We start from the raw sequence: 15,947 nt of genomic DNA on the forward strand, positions 1-15,947 counted from the left end.
CTAGAAAATGACGTGCTTCAAGTTTAAAACCCTGGGAAACAACTTTTCAATTTGAAGAATCTGACCAGGGAAAGTGTGCACTGAGCATCCTGACAGAGGGTTTTTCCCTCTTCCATCTGCTACGTTTGCATTTTCCTCTCAGTTTCCAGCCGACGACCTTTAACGGGCTGCTGCTTTCACAGAAGGCCGGAGTGTGTTTACAGCGCGCAGTGTGCGCGCCATACTTTGTGTTCAGTGATCACCAGTATCAGCAGCGTCATGCTACAGGAATGTCATGGTTGCTCTGATAGTAGGAGAAAGGTCAGCGTCCTGCAGCCGACCGACACACACACACACACACACACCTCTACGCCGCCCTCAGTCAGCAGGATGAAGATCGGTTTGACAGACATGTATCTTACCAGAGTTTCTTAGCAGAGGTTCTATCAGCAGAAGCTTAACGATGAAACGTCTCATTAGAAAAGCGTGTAAAGGAATCAGGGTGACATGTAGGAAATGAGAAGGAGTTGACACAATGCAGTGTGTGTGAAGTGACCCTGTAGTGTTATTGTGCCGACACTCACAACTTCAGCTGTGAACTGAAGCATGTTTTCAGCACTTTGTGGAATTAGCATTTGGGGGGAAAGACATGACCACTGAAGCCAGCCTTCAAGCCCCTCCCCCAGTTTAGCAGACAAAACAACTGCCAGGTGGTGTCACCAAGATGGCTGCTGAGTGGAAAGACCTGCTTCTGCGAGGACTTGGTAAAAGTGTCACTGCGCATCAAATCAATCGCATGTGAAAGTTCACAGCTGACCACGTCACCTGTTACGGAACGACTTAAATGTCTTATCAGGGAAATTATGGAGAGCCAGGAGTGACAAAATGAATTAACTAAATACACTTAAATACACCATTAAATAATTAATTAAATGCTCGTTCATTACATTTAAAACATTTAATAAATTATTTAACGGCATATTTAATTCATTTTGGCCCTCCTGGCCCTCCTTAGAAAATACAGTGTCTTTAAATAAATACAACTCAACTCTTTGGATTGAGGGAAATTTTGGAGCGCGAGTACCAACAAACCGTACCTACACCTCATAGTCTGAGCCCTGTTTGTCCGGAGCTCCCTGACACTGTTGCATACCACAGCACAGTGAGCACAGCTTTGATAGAAAATAAGGAAAAAAGGAAAATCTGCGTCTACATTAAAAGGCCTTATTAGTTTTAACGTCTTCCTGCTTTGAATCGCTTTCACTCACATTACAGCTGCAATTAGTGGCTCCCATTTAAGGACCATTAATGAGCCGAAGCTCACCACTAAGTATAAAATCACCACGAATGTTCACTTTCAGCCACGCTTTCAAACATTTAAGCGAACCGCTCCGATTAGATCTGCAGTTAGTGAGAGTTTTAACTTCACACTCGTGCCGGCAGTGACGTGAATGAAGGCTCACCCTCTGCTCCAATAGACACCAGCTTGACTCCCTTGCTGGCGATGAAGTCCAGGGCTTTGTTTACATTGTTGATCTTGTGGACCCTCATCTTGCCTCTTTCAGGTTTGGGTAACCGTTCGCCTGCAAACACACAGGAACAGAGAAAAGAGCCACTTAGCTGAGGTTGAGCATGTTTCCACGGGCAACATTCAGGGAGGTTTAAGTTACAGCAGCGACGCCGGCTTCACTTGAAACTGGAGTGAGTTTGAAAAGGAAGCCACATCTGAGCCCAAACGTCATTAGTGAATGACAGCAGCGCTAACACAAACAGCTCCACTGCTACAAACCCAAACCCACTGCTGTGTCTTCTGAAAATATTTTTCCCTCTCATTGAGACCCACAAGTTTTTCTGCGGCTTCTGTGTGACTCACTCCAGAAACACTTCATTATTGCAGACGTTTAATTAAAAACTTGTACACCCGCCCTAATTTTCTGACGACTCCGGCTCTCTGAGGTCGGACGGTGACTCACCGGAGATGACCTCGAGCAGCAGCATGAGTTTGAGCCCATCCCTGAAGTCCTCCTCGATGTTTTCGATCTGCGTGCCGGCCTTCCGCAGGTGGGAGTTGCACCACGCCGTGAACGTCTGCGCGAGAGCAAAGGAGGGAGAAAAAAAAAGACAATTGGGGTTATTTGCAGCCCGGGTCAAAATATTTGTGTAGCTTTTATAATAATAAACCACTTTGAATAGTGAATGAAAGAAAATGAAATTCAATGGGCAGGAAGGGAGGTCAGGGAGACACTTTGATAAGACAGGAAGTGCAGGGAGAAACACGACGTGAAAGTTTAACTACATGTCACACACGAAGATGTGGAGTTGGCATTTCAGTAGCAAAACACTTCATGCATAGTTACCCTACAAAGTCGTTTAAGCTAAAAAGACAGAAAACTAACCAACCCAGCCCCATCTTGGCTCTCAGTGTCTGACGCTGCTGTCATTAAAAGGTCAGCACACAATGCCAACGATCTACTTTATTATTTTTACTTGCAATCAGACGGACATCTGAGTAAATCAGCAAATCATGTACATCCACCGCTGCTTGGAAACCGTGTATTGGTTTTTCTGGTTAGCCGTCATTCTTTAAAAACACATTAGAGGTAGGCGCGCGACTGCAGATCCTGCAGCACTTTTTTTAAACAAAATTTTGTCACATCACTCTCCGAACATCTCAATTGCAGCACAACATCAGACTGTCTAACACACTTGGACGCATTCATCTGTTACATGACTCATTATGCAAGTTGGGGAAAGTGCGTAAAAATGCCAAGAGACTAAAATACATGGAGGTCGAGCATGCACACTTTCAGCAATGGTGCAAGCAGAGATTGAGGTCAGTATTTTTTGTCATTGTTCAAAACAGAAAAACTGTAATTTATGTACTTGGGAGATTAAAGAGGCAGTTTTAAGCAACACGAAAGCTCTGGAGATGAAATGTAGGTGTAGCTTTACGAGGAACTGTCCAGTAGGAGAAGTGACGGTGACAGGGAAGACCTTCCAGCAGGAAGGGTTTGACAATAAAGACATAAGGTAAAACAAAAGAAAGCACAGCAACAACCTGTATGTTAGTGTTGAATAAAGTTTAACAATAAAAATAACTGAATCTAGCTTAAAGTGGACCCATCTCCAGAACAGGCCTCACTTAACTCATACTGACTCATATCTTCTTCTGATTGGCTGACACATGCAAACAGCAGGTTTTTTTTAAAGTGGGTGGAGCTTCTATGCTCACAGTCAGAGTTGTGTGCCCACATGACCTACATGTTATCCCCCTTTACCAAGCAAGAGCCAAGACAGGCCATGTTTAGTGTGAGCACCCATCAGTCTAGCAGTGTTTGTATCTATGTGCAAGATCATTAAAATGGCAAGTGCTCGTTAAATGAGAAAAATTGGGAAGTTTATTTTTGTAATATGCTGAAAATGTCCCAAAGCTCAGAGAAATAACTGGTGCACATGTTTGTTTAAAAACTAAATAACCTAAACATCTAAGCATGAAGCAGTCTAATCCAAGTATGTGCATCAGCACACTTGGAAGGCAGCACAAAATCCAGAATGTAAACTGAGACTCAGACGGGACACACAACAGACACACAACAGACAACTTTGATAACTTCCCAGCTTTAAAAAGGGACTTGTGCTCATTTCCAGTATGTCTGCATATTCAGCCTTGTGTCTACAGTAGCTTTGCATGATTCACAGCACAAACTCATTCTGATTTGTCTCAGACCATCTTGCACTCTTCCTGAAATGAGCTGTTAAGCTCCTCCCCTCTGACGAGCCAGCTTTCTTCTGATTGGCTGCCCCTCGTACAAAGAGGGTTTAAACATCAGCTCACAAGGATTACGTCAACAAATGGTGATATCAATTTTCAATCTGTGGTCATATTTAATGAGCCTCCACCAGAGTTAACAGTTTGTATTTAAAGTCTATCAGCCCACTTCACCCACCCACACTTCCTTTACTCCACGTCTCCTGAGCTGTGTGTTCATAAACATTATGACAGGGTGCTGCTCGCCGCCCTGCCCCTTTACCCGCTATCCCACTGTGGATACTGGCACAAAGCACCCATTGAGCCTCTTGGATAATGGCACCCTTCAGCCCCCCGTACACTCCCTCAGCCCGCTCCCACTGCCTCTCCCTGACCCTCCCCCAGACCGCCCGATACCAACCCCCTCCACCCGACACACACAATTACACAGAATGAGGCCGAGGACAGAGAGGAAGGAGGAGGAGGAGGAGGAGGAGATACATTTCACATAAACAAACGGACATACAAACAAGGTTGGTGGGCAGGAGGGGGAAGAGTGACAAAAGACAATGCCCTCGCTAACACACAATGCAGGAGGAAGTGGCACTGCAACGACAGGAAGTTACAGCTCGGTTTAACACAGAGCAGACAATCAGAGCGAAGATGCATTCATCACTGGACGCGGCTGTCAGCTGTCACCAAGACGCCGCACCGGAGCCACGAAGCCGGCAAACTGTCGTCATCCAAACATATCAACAGTTTACTCATTTTCTAATCTTTCTCTGCAACACAGTCCAGCTTTTGAGAGCGTATTTCACCTCGCGCTCACTCAACGTTTCACAGTTTGAAAATACTTTACACAATGCGCCTTGCAAAGCCCATTTCCCATCATTCATACAGGGCTGATGTCTGGCATTCCTTACAGAGTCCAAGTGGTGCACACAACATCTACAAGCGCACACCTGTGCTTTGCAAAGTAAAAGAAAAAAAATGGAGAGTCTCCATTTTCAGCCATTTCTACAAACGTATTATTCAGTCCACCTTAAACTTAACAAATGTACTTCTGGGCACCCGAGTAAGTGCAGTGCCGTGTTAGAGGCCACATTCAGGCTACGAGCTGTTCTCTCTGCTCCACTCTGTAAAGTTACTGTATAGTTGACTGAAACTAAACCAAATCCAAGTGTAGAGAAAAAAATACACTTTTAAACCAAAACTAAAAGACTTTAGAAATAACAGAAATCGAGCTGCTGTGCATGTGTCGTGTGATGGTCTGAGACGCGTTTGTACTGAAATAACTGCTCTATGTTCTCACTGCGGACAAACAGCACCTATAACAGCAGTGAAAAGGAACAAGAATGCAATACCGAACTGAGCTTGTACTAAAAAGAAACCAGGAAGCCCATAAAAGACACTATATGATCTTTCTCAGTTCTAAATTTAAAATAAGAACTAATTAAAAACACCACACACACACACACACACATACATGTCTGAATGCCTGATTCTGTGAGGACGTTTTACGTGAATGTGTTCTCTATTCTCAGTGCCTTAACGAAACCCGAATCTGAGCCTAAACTGAGTTCAAAACCTGAAACAGTTTTCTGAAAGAAGTTGAAAATAATAAAAAATAAGAGCTGTACAAACAGTTCAGACGTTTCTAAAGTTCATGACTGTCTAATGAGTTTCTCAAACACATCTGGGCACGCTGATGTTTCATTTGTTTTAATCGGCTTTGGTTTCCTGTTACAAATGACTTCCATCTCTAGTGAGTTGAGAAACGGTAACCCGGGACGTTTGATTCTCGTTTTTCATTGGTTAGCATGTGTGAGATGCACCTGGGCAGGTGGAGAAAAATGGCGTCTGTGTTGAAGCAAACTGAAAGGCAGTGATGGTCTTCTCCTCTATATGCACACTAAAAAAAAAATAAAAGAGCTCCATTGACAGTAAAGTCTATTTTGCTGATGTCATCATTCTTGTGACAGCAATCACTCTACTGGCAAAGTAGCATTCGTGGCCTTCCTCCAGGGTCAAAGGTCAGACCTCAACAAAGCATTGAAGGACTCTTCAGCCTGCTTTATCTGAATTTAAAACAGCCCTCCAGGCTGGTCCATCAGGCTGTTGCGTGTCTGTCATAGTTCAGGTCTTGTTTTGTTTTTTTATAGTGGACACACAAAGCCTGCCTCTGGCTGAGCGAGGCCATTCACTGACAGCAAGGAGTGGAGCTGCTGAGAGGATCTTACAGGCCGATGTGAACCACGCTGAGAGGACACTATGCAAGAAAAAGCAGCTACAAGAGCTTTGCCGTCCATTCACCAGCAGGCTGATGAAAGTCCACTGAACCTAACCAGACATGTATCGTCTAACTCTTGGATGACATTTAAATGAGCGTTTAAAATGCAAAATGTCAAAAGCGGCTTGCACATTTGCGTCTTTTATCCCCACAGTTGGGCGTCTTTCATGCCAGCGGAGCTGGGTGTAGTGTGCTTGAAGGACTGGCTAAATTTAAAGGTAACAGAGTGCCAGCGAAGCCTGTTAAACCTGTCTGTGTTGCCACACACAGCAGATCAGATCAGAGGATTTCTGACCTGAGCCGAGGACACGGATAACCAGCTGACCGCCATGCAGGTCTGAGATGAGTAATGCTGGATCTCCGTGGTAAGACGGTTTACTTTTAAAGGCATGAGGGCTCTTATCCTCTACCATCTATTACATAACTTTAGCAGTATGTGTTGGCTTACTGCCACTCTCACCTTTACATGTTACCAGAGTAACAGAACTATGAAACTATGTAACAATATAGATTTTTCTTCGTCCCATTTATTCCGCATTTTAGCCCAGAAACAAAAATATCCGTTAGTGAGTGTTACCATCAGTCGTTTATCCTTCTACCACACCATCTTTAATGAACGGTAACTTCTTTATTCATTTAATTAAAACTGATGGGACATTGCAGACAAATACTGTCATCAGCTGTAGGGATTCATCGACCCCACTGAGTCGCCACTCTTTTTTTCCTGAACCAACAACTCCAGTGTCTGATTTTGGTGTGTGTGTGTGCGTGCAGCCGAGTCATCAGTGTAACCCTCAACAGTCTCTCATGTGCGAGGCTACAGGGTCAGAGGACAAAGCAGAAATTCATGCATGTGAGACAAGTGAAAGCATGCAAGCTGTGCACAGCGATGCTGTCCATCACCCTCGTTTACATGCACCACTCCTTGGACAGGAATGTTTTTAAGAGACCAGAATTCAATATCCATCTGCATCACCTACACACACAAAAATTCCAGTTTTGCTGCCGACTTCAACTCAACTTCAAGCGTGCACACACACACACACACACACACAGCAATTATCTCCACACCCTTCTTCTAATGAACGTGCAACTTTCTGACTACATACCACACACACAGCAGTGTGTGTGTGTGTTCTCTATATCACACACCCTTTTTCTTCCCAAAACTGATGAGCTCACTATTAAAGCAACCACACACACACACACACACACACACTCTCCATCAGTCTCGTACCTGCTGGGGTCTCATGATTCATGTATTTCACATCTCACACTCTCATGATTAAGACCCCTCCTCTCGAAACACACACACAGTTTATAAATATACACGGAGAGCCTATGCAGAGGTGGTGAAACCACACACACTCCATGTCAGTTAGATTTTCTCACACCCTCCTCCTGTACCGGCAGCAGTCAGCGAGTAAAACAGGCTTCCAGCCGGGCAGGCTCGGACATGCAGTGAGGTGAGCTCAGAGGAGGAAACAGAGCTGTTTGGTGGCAGAAACGCTGAGCTGATGTGCAGTTAACCATCCGATAACACGACTGTTACGTCTAGAGCCAAGCATGCGTTGAAGTGTGAGGCTCAAACATCAGATGGTTCTTTGCTTTCCGTGACTTCACAGATAGTTTTACATCTTTTGTAGCAGCGGCGTTCACCTGCTGCACCGTTTCTCCTGCACAAATCTATGCCCAAAATCAAAAATCACTATTATTTAACTCACTGATTTAATACAATACAAATCAACTTTTTAAATTAAAAAGGGGCTGAATTTAAAACCTGCTAAAGCCCGGGGAGGGTTTGGACTTCTAAGCCTGCGTTTGCAACCTAAAAGTCAAATAAATAATAATTATTATTATTTTTATTATTAGAATAATTCTCGTTTTAGTATGGATGGAGGCCAAAATGGTAACTAAATGTAACTGCTCATTGCTCATTTTTGCATCAACAGCTCTGTTCATTAAAACCCTGAAAAGAGGAAATGAAAAAAAGCCAGCACGACTTGGAGAGATGAGAAAGTGACTCAACAGTACAGCGATCAGCTGTGTCAGCGTGAGAATTGCTAAAATATTGCATGCTGTTGCATCCGGTTTGCAATGATAGTTAAGGTAAAGATGCTCTTCCTTATTTTCTGAGTCATGTATAAACTGCAGCAACTGCAGATCTGAAATATGGAGCAAAGATTTAATTAACGGGGGTGGGGGTATGTACGAGTATCCTCCTGAGCCACAAGCGCCGGCTTCAGGCTGCTCTAGATGTTTTTCTTCCAAACCGTTCAGCTCATCTCAGGCGGCGGCTGAACCGAGGGGCTGCACAAAGGCCCAGTGTGAGACAAACGGCGCTTATTTTTTAACTGCGAATCATGCAAAGTACTCCAGCAGAGTCCAAGAATAAAAATAAAGAGAAACGAGCAGAATAGGTCCACTTTAAAGGGGTTATACGTGGACCTGCTGGCAGGAGGTACGACCTCAAGGAACTTGGACGGCCCCATAGAAGTCTGGACCGGCTGTACCAGACTCTGCTGGGCCAAAACCATGCTGGCCTGGCCCTGTGAATAAAGCTCAGTAACTAGTCTGGCCTGGCCTGACACAAGGCCTCCTATTCTTAGATGCACACCAATTAAAAAAGGGCTGTGGCGTGTGACACAGCAGTGCTGCTACTGCTGCACACACTTCCTCCACTTTGTCCGTGTGACAGTTTGCTTTGTGTGTGAACTCAATGAGTAAACAATCTGAATGTACATGTTTATTCTGTCAACACATACGGACCAAAAACAACAAAGCCTTCATTTAAGAACATCAGGACAGCCGTGCTACAGTCAGAGTGGGAAACTGTGCCGTCCCACAGGAGCCACGGTCGGAGGAACCTAGTTTGAGGACTAAGACAAGTGAGAAGGAGGAACCAGCCTGAAGCTAAACAAGTGAACAGCTGTTTGCAGATCAACACTTTCCTGAGGCTGATAGAAACATTCAGACAACTGGCAGCATCTCCGACTGTGAAACAACAAACGATAAAGATCAAGTGGGATGCAGTGCCAAAGCCAGGTGTAACGCTTCTACAGGCAGAAGGAAAGCCGGCCGAGATGCTCGTAAATACGCGCGGTCATCGGACTTCTGCTAATCGTGACAGCGAAGCAGAGCAAGAACAGAAGGACGACGGAGCGGAGCCCTGCTGCAGAGGTTCCTCCGGTCTCATTATCCTCTCAAGTCTGGACAGGTGATCATTAACATGTGTGCACACACACAAACACACACAGACTGAGGCAGCCTCCCTCGTGTGCTGACAGGTAGTCAGTAATGTAAGGACAATCTTTCACCACGGCGCACACACACCTCCCAGAGGGAGACGACAAACATGTAATTGCCGTGCGCTTCTTGGCCGGCCTAATGCCCCCTCAGATATGCCATTATGTGAGTCAACAGCTCAACGCCAACTGTTTTCAACAAGCACCATCGCTTGCGTTCAGTCAGACACACAGACTCTCTGGAGGGGCCTTAATATAGCAGCTAACAGAAACAAAGGAAAGGGAGGATTAAGGAGAGGAGGTTAGGAGGGGAGGGCAGAGGAAATGGAGAGGAGGGGGGTGCAGGCAAAGATCAAGAATGGGAGGAGGAATAAAGAGGCAATAAAAATGTGGGAAAAGATGGAAAAATGTTGCTAAAAAACAGAAGACAGACAATCTTTTATCTGATTTTGCCCACAAGAGGCTGAAACAAAACCAACTCAGAGCTTCAGATGGTGCCACTTTATCCATCTATCCCCAGATTTAAAAAAAGCACACAAAAAATAAATAAAAAAAACACCCTTAATTAAAAAGTAAAGTAACTTTACCATTACAGTGAGAAGCTAAATGAGGGTCACAGATGGGTGAATGTGGGATAAGAGGTTTAAAAAAAAAAAAAAAAAAAAAAAAAAAAAGCAATCTGGTGGGATGAAAGCTGAAGAGGACAATCAACAGATATTTATGAGAAACAAATGAATAGAAAATTAAAGGATGCAAGAAAAGCAAATAAATGAATAAAACGTTTTATTTGAAGTTTCCCCCTCCTCTTCAGGAAGCACAAAAGTCCCGCCCGGGCCTTCGTGGACCTGAGATCTCTGCCGCCGCAGGACAGAGGCTGAGATCATCGTCATTAACCAACCGGAGCAGACTGAGGAGACTCTCCCTCCACAGGGAAATGCACACTTACAGTTTTAATCTCTTACATGGAACGAGCATGTTTCCCTGAAACAATCAGATGTGCCACGCATGCCAACAAACAATCTACTTCAAACGAATTTTGTTTTACACCAGACGACGTCTTCGATTTACAGGCCAGATTCCCCTCAGTCCTCCAGCAAGCTGTGCAGGAATCTGTCCACTTAAAAAACACGCTGCATTATTAATGACCACTTAGTCTGATTGGCTGGAAGTCTGGATGCGGGTTAATCTCATGGAAAAAAACCCAATAATAAGAAAAAGTAACAATGAGGAATTATTATTGGATCCTTTTTTGAAAGGATTTTCAAAAGCTGAATTTGTTTCTGCAAAGGTGCCACACAACTCCCTTCATAACGACTCTGCAGGGTCTTTGTGTGTGACTGGCTAATGTTAGCCGTCTGGCTCAGCTCGCTTTCACTAATTCAAGTCACAGGAGCAGGTCGTCTCCTCTTGTGCTTGTGCAGTTGGTGCAATTTGGAACATTTCTGGAGTCATTTGACAATAATATGACCTGCTGTAACAGCTGTGCTACAGTTTTTTGGAACGAAATTCTATTATTTTATTAGTATTTATCAGCCAAATCGGCATTAATTTGCAGGTGTTTCACGTCTAGCTAATAAGATAACTTTCTGGCCCAAATGCAGTCAGTGGTCCAAAGAACCAACATCTGGGCGACTGAAATGCTAAGCAGAGTCCTGAGATCCACAGATTGAGTCATGCATGCTCCATCAAAAGTGTGAGTGAAAAGAGTAAGATGCTGCTCGTCTCCCTGCAAATAACATTTTACCCCCCAACAAAAGCAAACCACATGTAAATGTCACTTCTTTGCAGCTATGTAAACAATGATGAGTAACACAGCTTGTGCTTGGCTGCAATGCAAACTCAAACTACACAAGTTGCATACAGCATAACGTATAGCAGGGTGCAGTCAAGCTTCTGAGTATGCATCATCTGACATTCTGTTATGCAACAGTTTCTTTTACAGTAAAGGGACTTAACGTCACTCTGATCCAAACTACAATTCCAGTTTAAATTCCAAGATAAATGACGACATGTTCATTTATCTGCAGCAGGAAGTTTTCCAGCAGCTGCGTGGAGGCTTTCAGTGTTCTGCTGCTGTTTTATGAGAGGAAACTTTCAAGGTAAAGAGAAAGGAAAGGAGACAGGAAATAAGGAAGAAAAGGGAGGGAAGGGGGCAAAGTGTCAAACGATGTGGCTATTTATTCATTTATTACGTCTCTTCCTGTCTTTGTTACTCAGAGTCCTTCCACGGGTCAGGTTGCACTCACACACAGCCTCCCCGACCTATTTTAGGATCAGTTGGGTCCCCTTACGATAACAGGGCCGCATTTTTATACACAACAGGAACAACATTAAAATATTCATGCAGTAAATAACTGTAGCTCAGGATTTTCCAGCTGGTCTCTGACTCCATGTTGTGAAAGATGTTGGTTTTATTTCTCGCTGACAGAAGGGAAAAAAAAGGAGAAGTTGATCAATCCAGAATTTTTATTTGCAGTCATTCCAACTTGAACCATCGTATCACTCGGCACACACATGGCATAATACCACACTCCCATTTTAATGGTCTCTTGCCCACTGCGTCTGCATATTTACACATTATATGAGGCAATACTGTCCAGCTGTGTGTCAATAAAGACTGCTGGTGACTTGGGCAACGAATCACACAGGCCATCGTTGCACAAAGACATGGTGACACAGCAGCGGCCTGCAAAGAGAATATGGGGCTGATGTGGTTGGCATTTACGTTTCAGGGCTTTGGCTGACGCATTAGGTCGCCATATAAAAGTTTGGGGTCTTAAAATGCTTTTGAGCCATGGAGACTTTTTCCAAACCTCCTGCGATTCTTTGAGCAACTCCTTCCTTTTTGTTCCGCCCACACTGCAGGAACTACAAACTACTCTGGAACCTGGTTTTTGGGGACTATTTCAGGTCCTACTTTAGGACCGTTACACTCTGGCACATTGGTCGAAATCGGATACTGCCAAAGACTTGATGGCCGAGTGCCAGTTTATTAACCTGACGTAACATTTAGGACCACAAATCCAGATATTAAAAACACACTCCGTTAGCATTCATCAACATCAGCTGTGTAAGTAACAAGTAGATCTACTGAAGTCCATTAGGCCCATAAGCATCAGAGGAAACGCATCCTTTTGACTCCACATCAGTTTTTACATCATAGGAAAGTTAAGCTAAAGTCCACACCAACCTGTAGCTGCTTCACCTGGGCCACACAATTATCGCAATACTGTTACAGCGGGTGGAGCGAACATTCAATGTGAACCCGTCACAGCGTTGGGTTTAACCAGTCTTCTGGTTCAAACTCTGCTGTCAACATGAAACCCACAAGAAGCACCAAACCCTCAACGGTTAGCAGGCTGTCACATTAGTGATCGTACTGACAGTGTAAACGCACAATAGCAGAAGTTTAAAGCAAAAAAATTAAATATAAACGGCTTCTTAAAAAGACAGCAATTCGTTTTTTAGAGAACTTTTCTTCTTGTCTTCTAAATTTAAAACTAATAACAATCCAAAGTCTGTGCCATCACTGTGGCGCTTAAAAGGCTACGATAAAACAACTACTGGTACTTAGACGGAAACGGCTGAGTAACTTGCAGTGAAGCAATAAGCTGGTGGAGTAGTCGAGGGTAAACACCACCCAGTTTGTTAACAATAGGCATCAATGATTAACGGAAAAATGGAAAACCATTCGATTAATATCCAACTTCCATCCGGTCCAGAAAGTTACACATTATTAAGTTCCACCACGTAAGCAAGATTTTTCCAAGTTCATCCCACAAGGAGTGTCAACGGAGACGAGCTGAAGACGAGCGAGCAGAGAATCATGTTCTGTTTGTTCAAATAAACCAGTTTGTGTCACAGACTTTAATTCTTTGGTGACAGCTCATAGCAGGAGGCGGCCGCGCGGGGCGACATCTAATGAGGCTCTTCCTGGGTTTAAATGAAGGGACGAGCGGCGATGAGAGACAAAAGGCTCCCAGAGTGGGCTTTGATCTGCTCTCCAGAACAGGAGACCAACCAAACTGGATGAACCAAGCACACAAAGCACGAGTGTTTTGCAACTGAGCACACAAAGAAAACGAACAGATTTATTTGCACCAAATGTTGTGCGTTATTGCTTTCCAGATGTGTCTGACTTTTTCCCCCCGTTTGCAGCAGGAGATAAAATTATCCAGATAGGAGAGGGAGGAGGAAAAAAATACATTTTTGTTGTCTCAACTTTGCAGCACTTGCTCCAGCGACTCCACCCTCTTCAGCTGGCAAAACAAACCACAAGCATCTCTGCAAATTTGCTTTTTTTCATGCCTGAGACTGCAGAGTGGTGACAGGATGACGGGTAAAGGTAAGGAGCGGGCTGAGAGAGGCACGCTGAATCAAAGGCGACTGTCAGCTCTGCTGCACACGACAGATGTCAGGAATGCCTGCTATGTTCTTCCTCCCTCAAACTCCCTTTCTAACAAATCTTCACTCTCTCCCCGTCTCCTTCCTCCTTTCACCATCATTCTGGTTCATGTCAGCTTGTTCCTGTACACACAAATCACTTGACAGTGAGAAAAGCTCTTGTAATGCATCCTTAAGAAATCTCGGTTGTGCAAGTAGCTGTTTGGCAACACAGCATCGCTCAGATTTAAATGGAGGACATAAAAGTGGGCTATTAAACATGATCACATAAACAGTTCAGTCCAAACAGAGAGTCAGTGGCCGAGATGATCACAAGGTGGAGCTGGGGCTGCGGTTTCTTTACGTTCCTGTAATTATCAAAGTGAAGGACCTCTCCAGCAAGCAAACGAATGCAAACACTCCTTCACAAATACGTTAACAGAAACTCATGAATGGAAAACAAGATCAAGGCAGACCTTACAACCTAGGCGAAAAGTAACAATTTTTTTTTTAATGTAACATTTTGGTTTTTTTATTAATGTTTTAATGATAAAAGATTCAGGCCAGTAATCGAAACATTTTTTGGTATTCATCCATTCTTACAGAAAATTAAGACGTGAAACTAAACCATGGATTTCTTACAGATCTTCATAAAAAGGATAAACGTGGAATAAACCCAAATGTGCAAAAGATGATCATCATCTTGAAACATTGTGCTTGTTTACACCGATTTAAGAGGACCTTCAGAGCTGCCACAACAAAATAAGAGCATCTGTGCTGAATCTGGCACAGAGCAATGACCACAGTGACACACACACACACACACACACACACACACCATGAGTCAGAGGATTTCTGCAGCTGAAAGGAACAACATGGACGTGTGTGATCAGCTCACAGAAGCGCTGAGAGGAGATAAATGGCATGAGACAACAATCAGATTCACAGAGAGCGACTCAGCCTTACTTGGCATCAGTATTTCCCCCTAATTGTGTGTCTGTTTTTCTCATATCACACCATCACTTCTTTTTCTCCTCAGCCAATCAGCAGCCAGCTAATCCACTTCCTGTCTTTAGAGGCGCAGCACAGGAAACGGTGGGTGGAGGATGTCCATGCTAATTCTCCAGGAATGCAGCAGAAGAATCCAAGCGTGCAAATGTAAAACATTAACCGGAGAGCTCGTCAAATCGAGCATCTGAAGTCGCGTCCTTCTGCCCACTGACGCATCTGAAGGAGGGTGAGCTCGATGAGAAGGACGCTCGGGAAGTTGTAAAGGCCGCGATGAGTCAAAAGGAGCGGCCCGGCTCACGTAGAGAGTGAACTCACTGAGAAAGAGGCGACTGGGCTGCATTCAACAGATCTCTGGGACGCTGAATCCCAGAATCCCTTAAAGAAAGTTAAAAGACGCCCAAGACTCAGCCAACCTCTTTATCCTGCAGTGCATGACCTGAGGAAGTTTGACTTTATGATGTCAGGAAACATTTCAGAAGCGTGACACATCCAGCAAACACCTTGGCCAAAGTTTCTATAGTTTCCGTATCTTCAAGACTAAATACGCAGAGCTGAAAACGAGCACAATAGACTCAACGAGAGCTGCTTTCTTATCCTGTAGCAGATACGGATCCCGTTCAGGCGCCTGCTCAGACCAAGGCGGGGTTTGTGGATACACCTGAAATCTATCGTACCTCCACACGTTCAACTGGAACCTCGTGGAAAGGCGACCGAGAGGAGTTTAAACACTTTTATGCTCAAGGGAAGTGACCTTTACCCTTTCTTTCCACTAAATCTGACACCTTATGTTCCTCCTTCAAGTTTCAAGACAAATAATGACCCTTGCACAGCAACACGCTGCTCAACCTGGCTGCAGATCAACTAAAATTATCACAAGTCAATAGAAGGGAAGGGAAAGAAGAAAGCACTCAGGCCTGTAACTGTTTAACAAAAGTTTCCTTTGACCTTGGAGTTGATTTTTTTTGTCTTGTAGCGTAAACCTGTGGGTGCTCCCCCCCGCTATTTTCCACACGTCCAGCTGTTCTGCAGGAGCTGGTTTGAGCTGCCAGAGGCGCAGCCGGTAGCCAAAGTGGTGTTCCCCTTCGTTCACCATTATAAAACCCGAGTGCTCCAATCACTGAATGAGCTGAGGTCATTATTATTACACACCCACTTTTCTCTTTGTGTGTCTGTGTGTTTTTACACAGTCCAAAATCAGGGGTTTGGCAGGCCTGACAGCAGTTGGCAGGGCGAAGCGTCAGCTGTTTGTGTCGGCCTTTTATTAAAACCGCTGGCTGAATCTTTCCAGAGC

At 44.3% G+C, this 15,947-nt stretch overlaps 1 protein-coding gene across 6 annotated transcripts in view; it reads right to left on the reverse strand.

Annotated features, from left to right (window-relative positions):
- LOC146694638 (alpha-actinin-4-like) overlaps positions 1 to 15,947 on the reverse strand; it is a 55,755-nt gene that overhangs the window by 19,837 nt on the left and 19,971 nt on the right. For all 6 annotated transcript variants that reach the window (XM_085430903.1, XM_085430902.1, XM_085430904.1 and 3 more), the window contains exons 2-3: positions 1,953 to 2,067; positions 1,443 to 1,562 (exon numbers count right to left, since the gene is read on the reverse strand). In XM_085430903.1, the coding sequence (XP_085287029.1) occupies positions 1,443 to 1,562; positions 1,953 to 2,067 (235 nt within the window). The remainder of the gene's footprint in view (positions 1 to 1,442; positions 1,563 to 1,952; positions 2,068 to 15,947) is intronic.

Source organism: Copadichromis virginalis, linkage group LG14 (assembly GCF_057382275.1).
Source record: "Copadichromis virginalis isolate Kocher_CV1m ecotype Utaka linkage group LG14, C_Virginalis_male_GT1.1, whole genome shotgun sequence".
In the NCBI taxonomy this organism is placed as follows: domain Eukaryota; kingdom Metazoa; phylum Chordata; class Actinopteri; order Cichliformes; family Cichlidae; genus Copadichromis; species Copadichromis virginalis.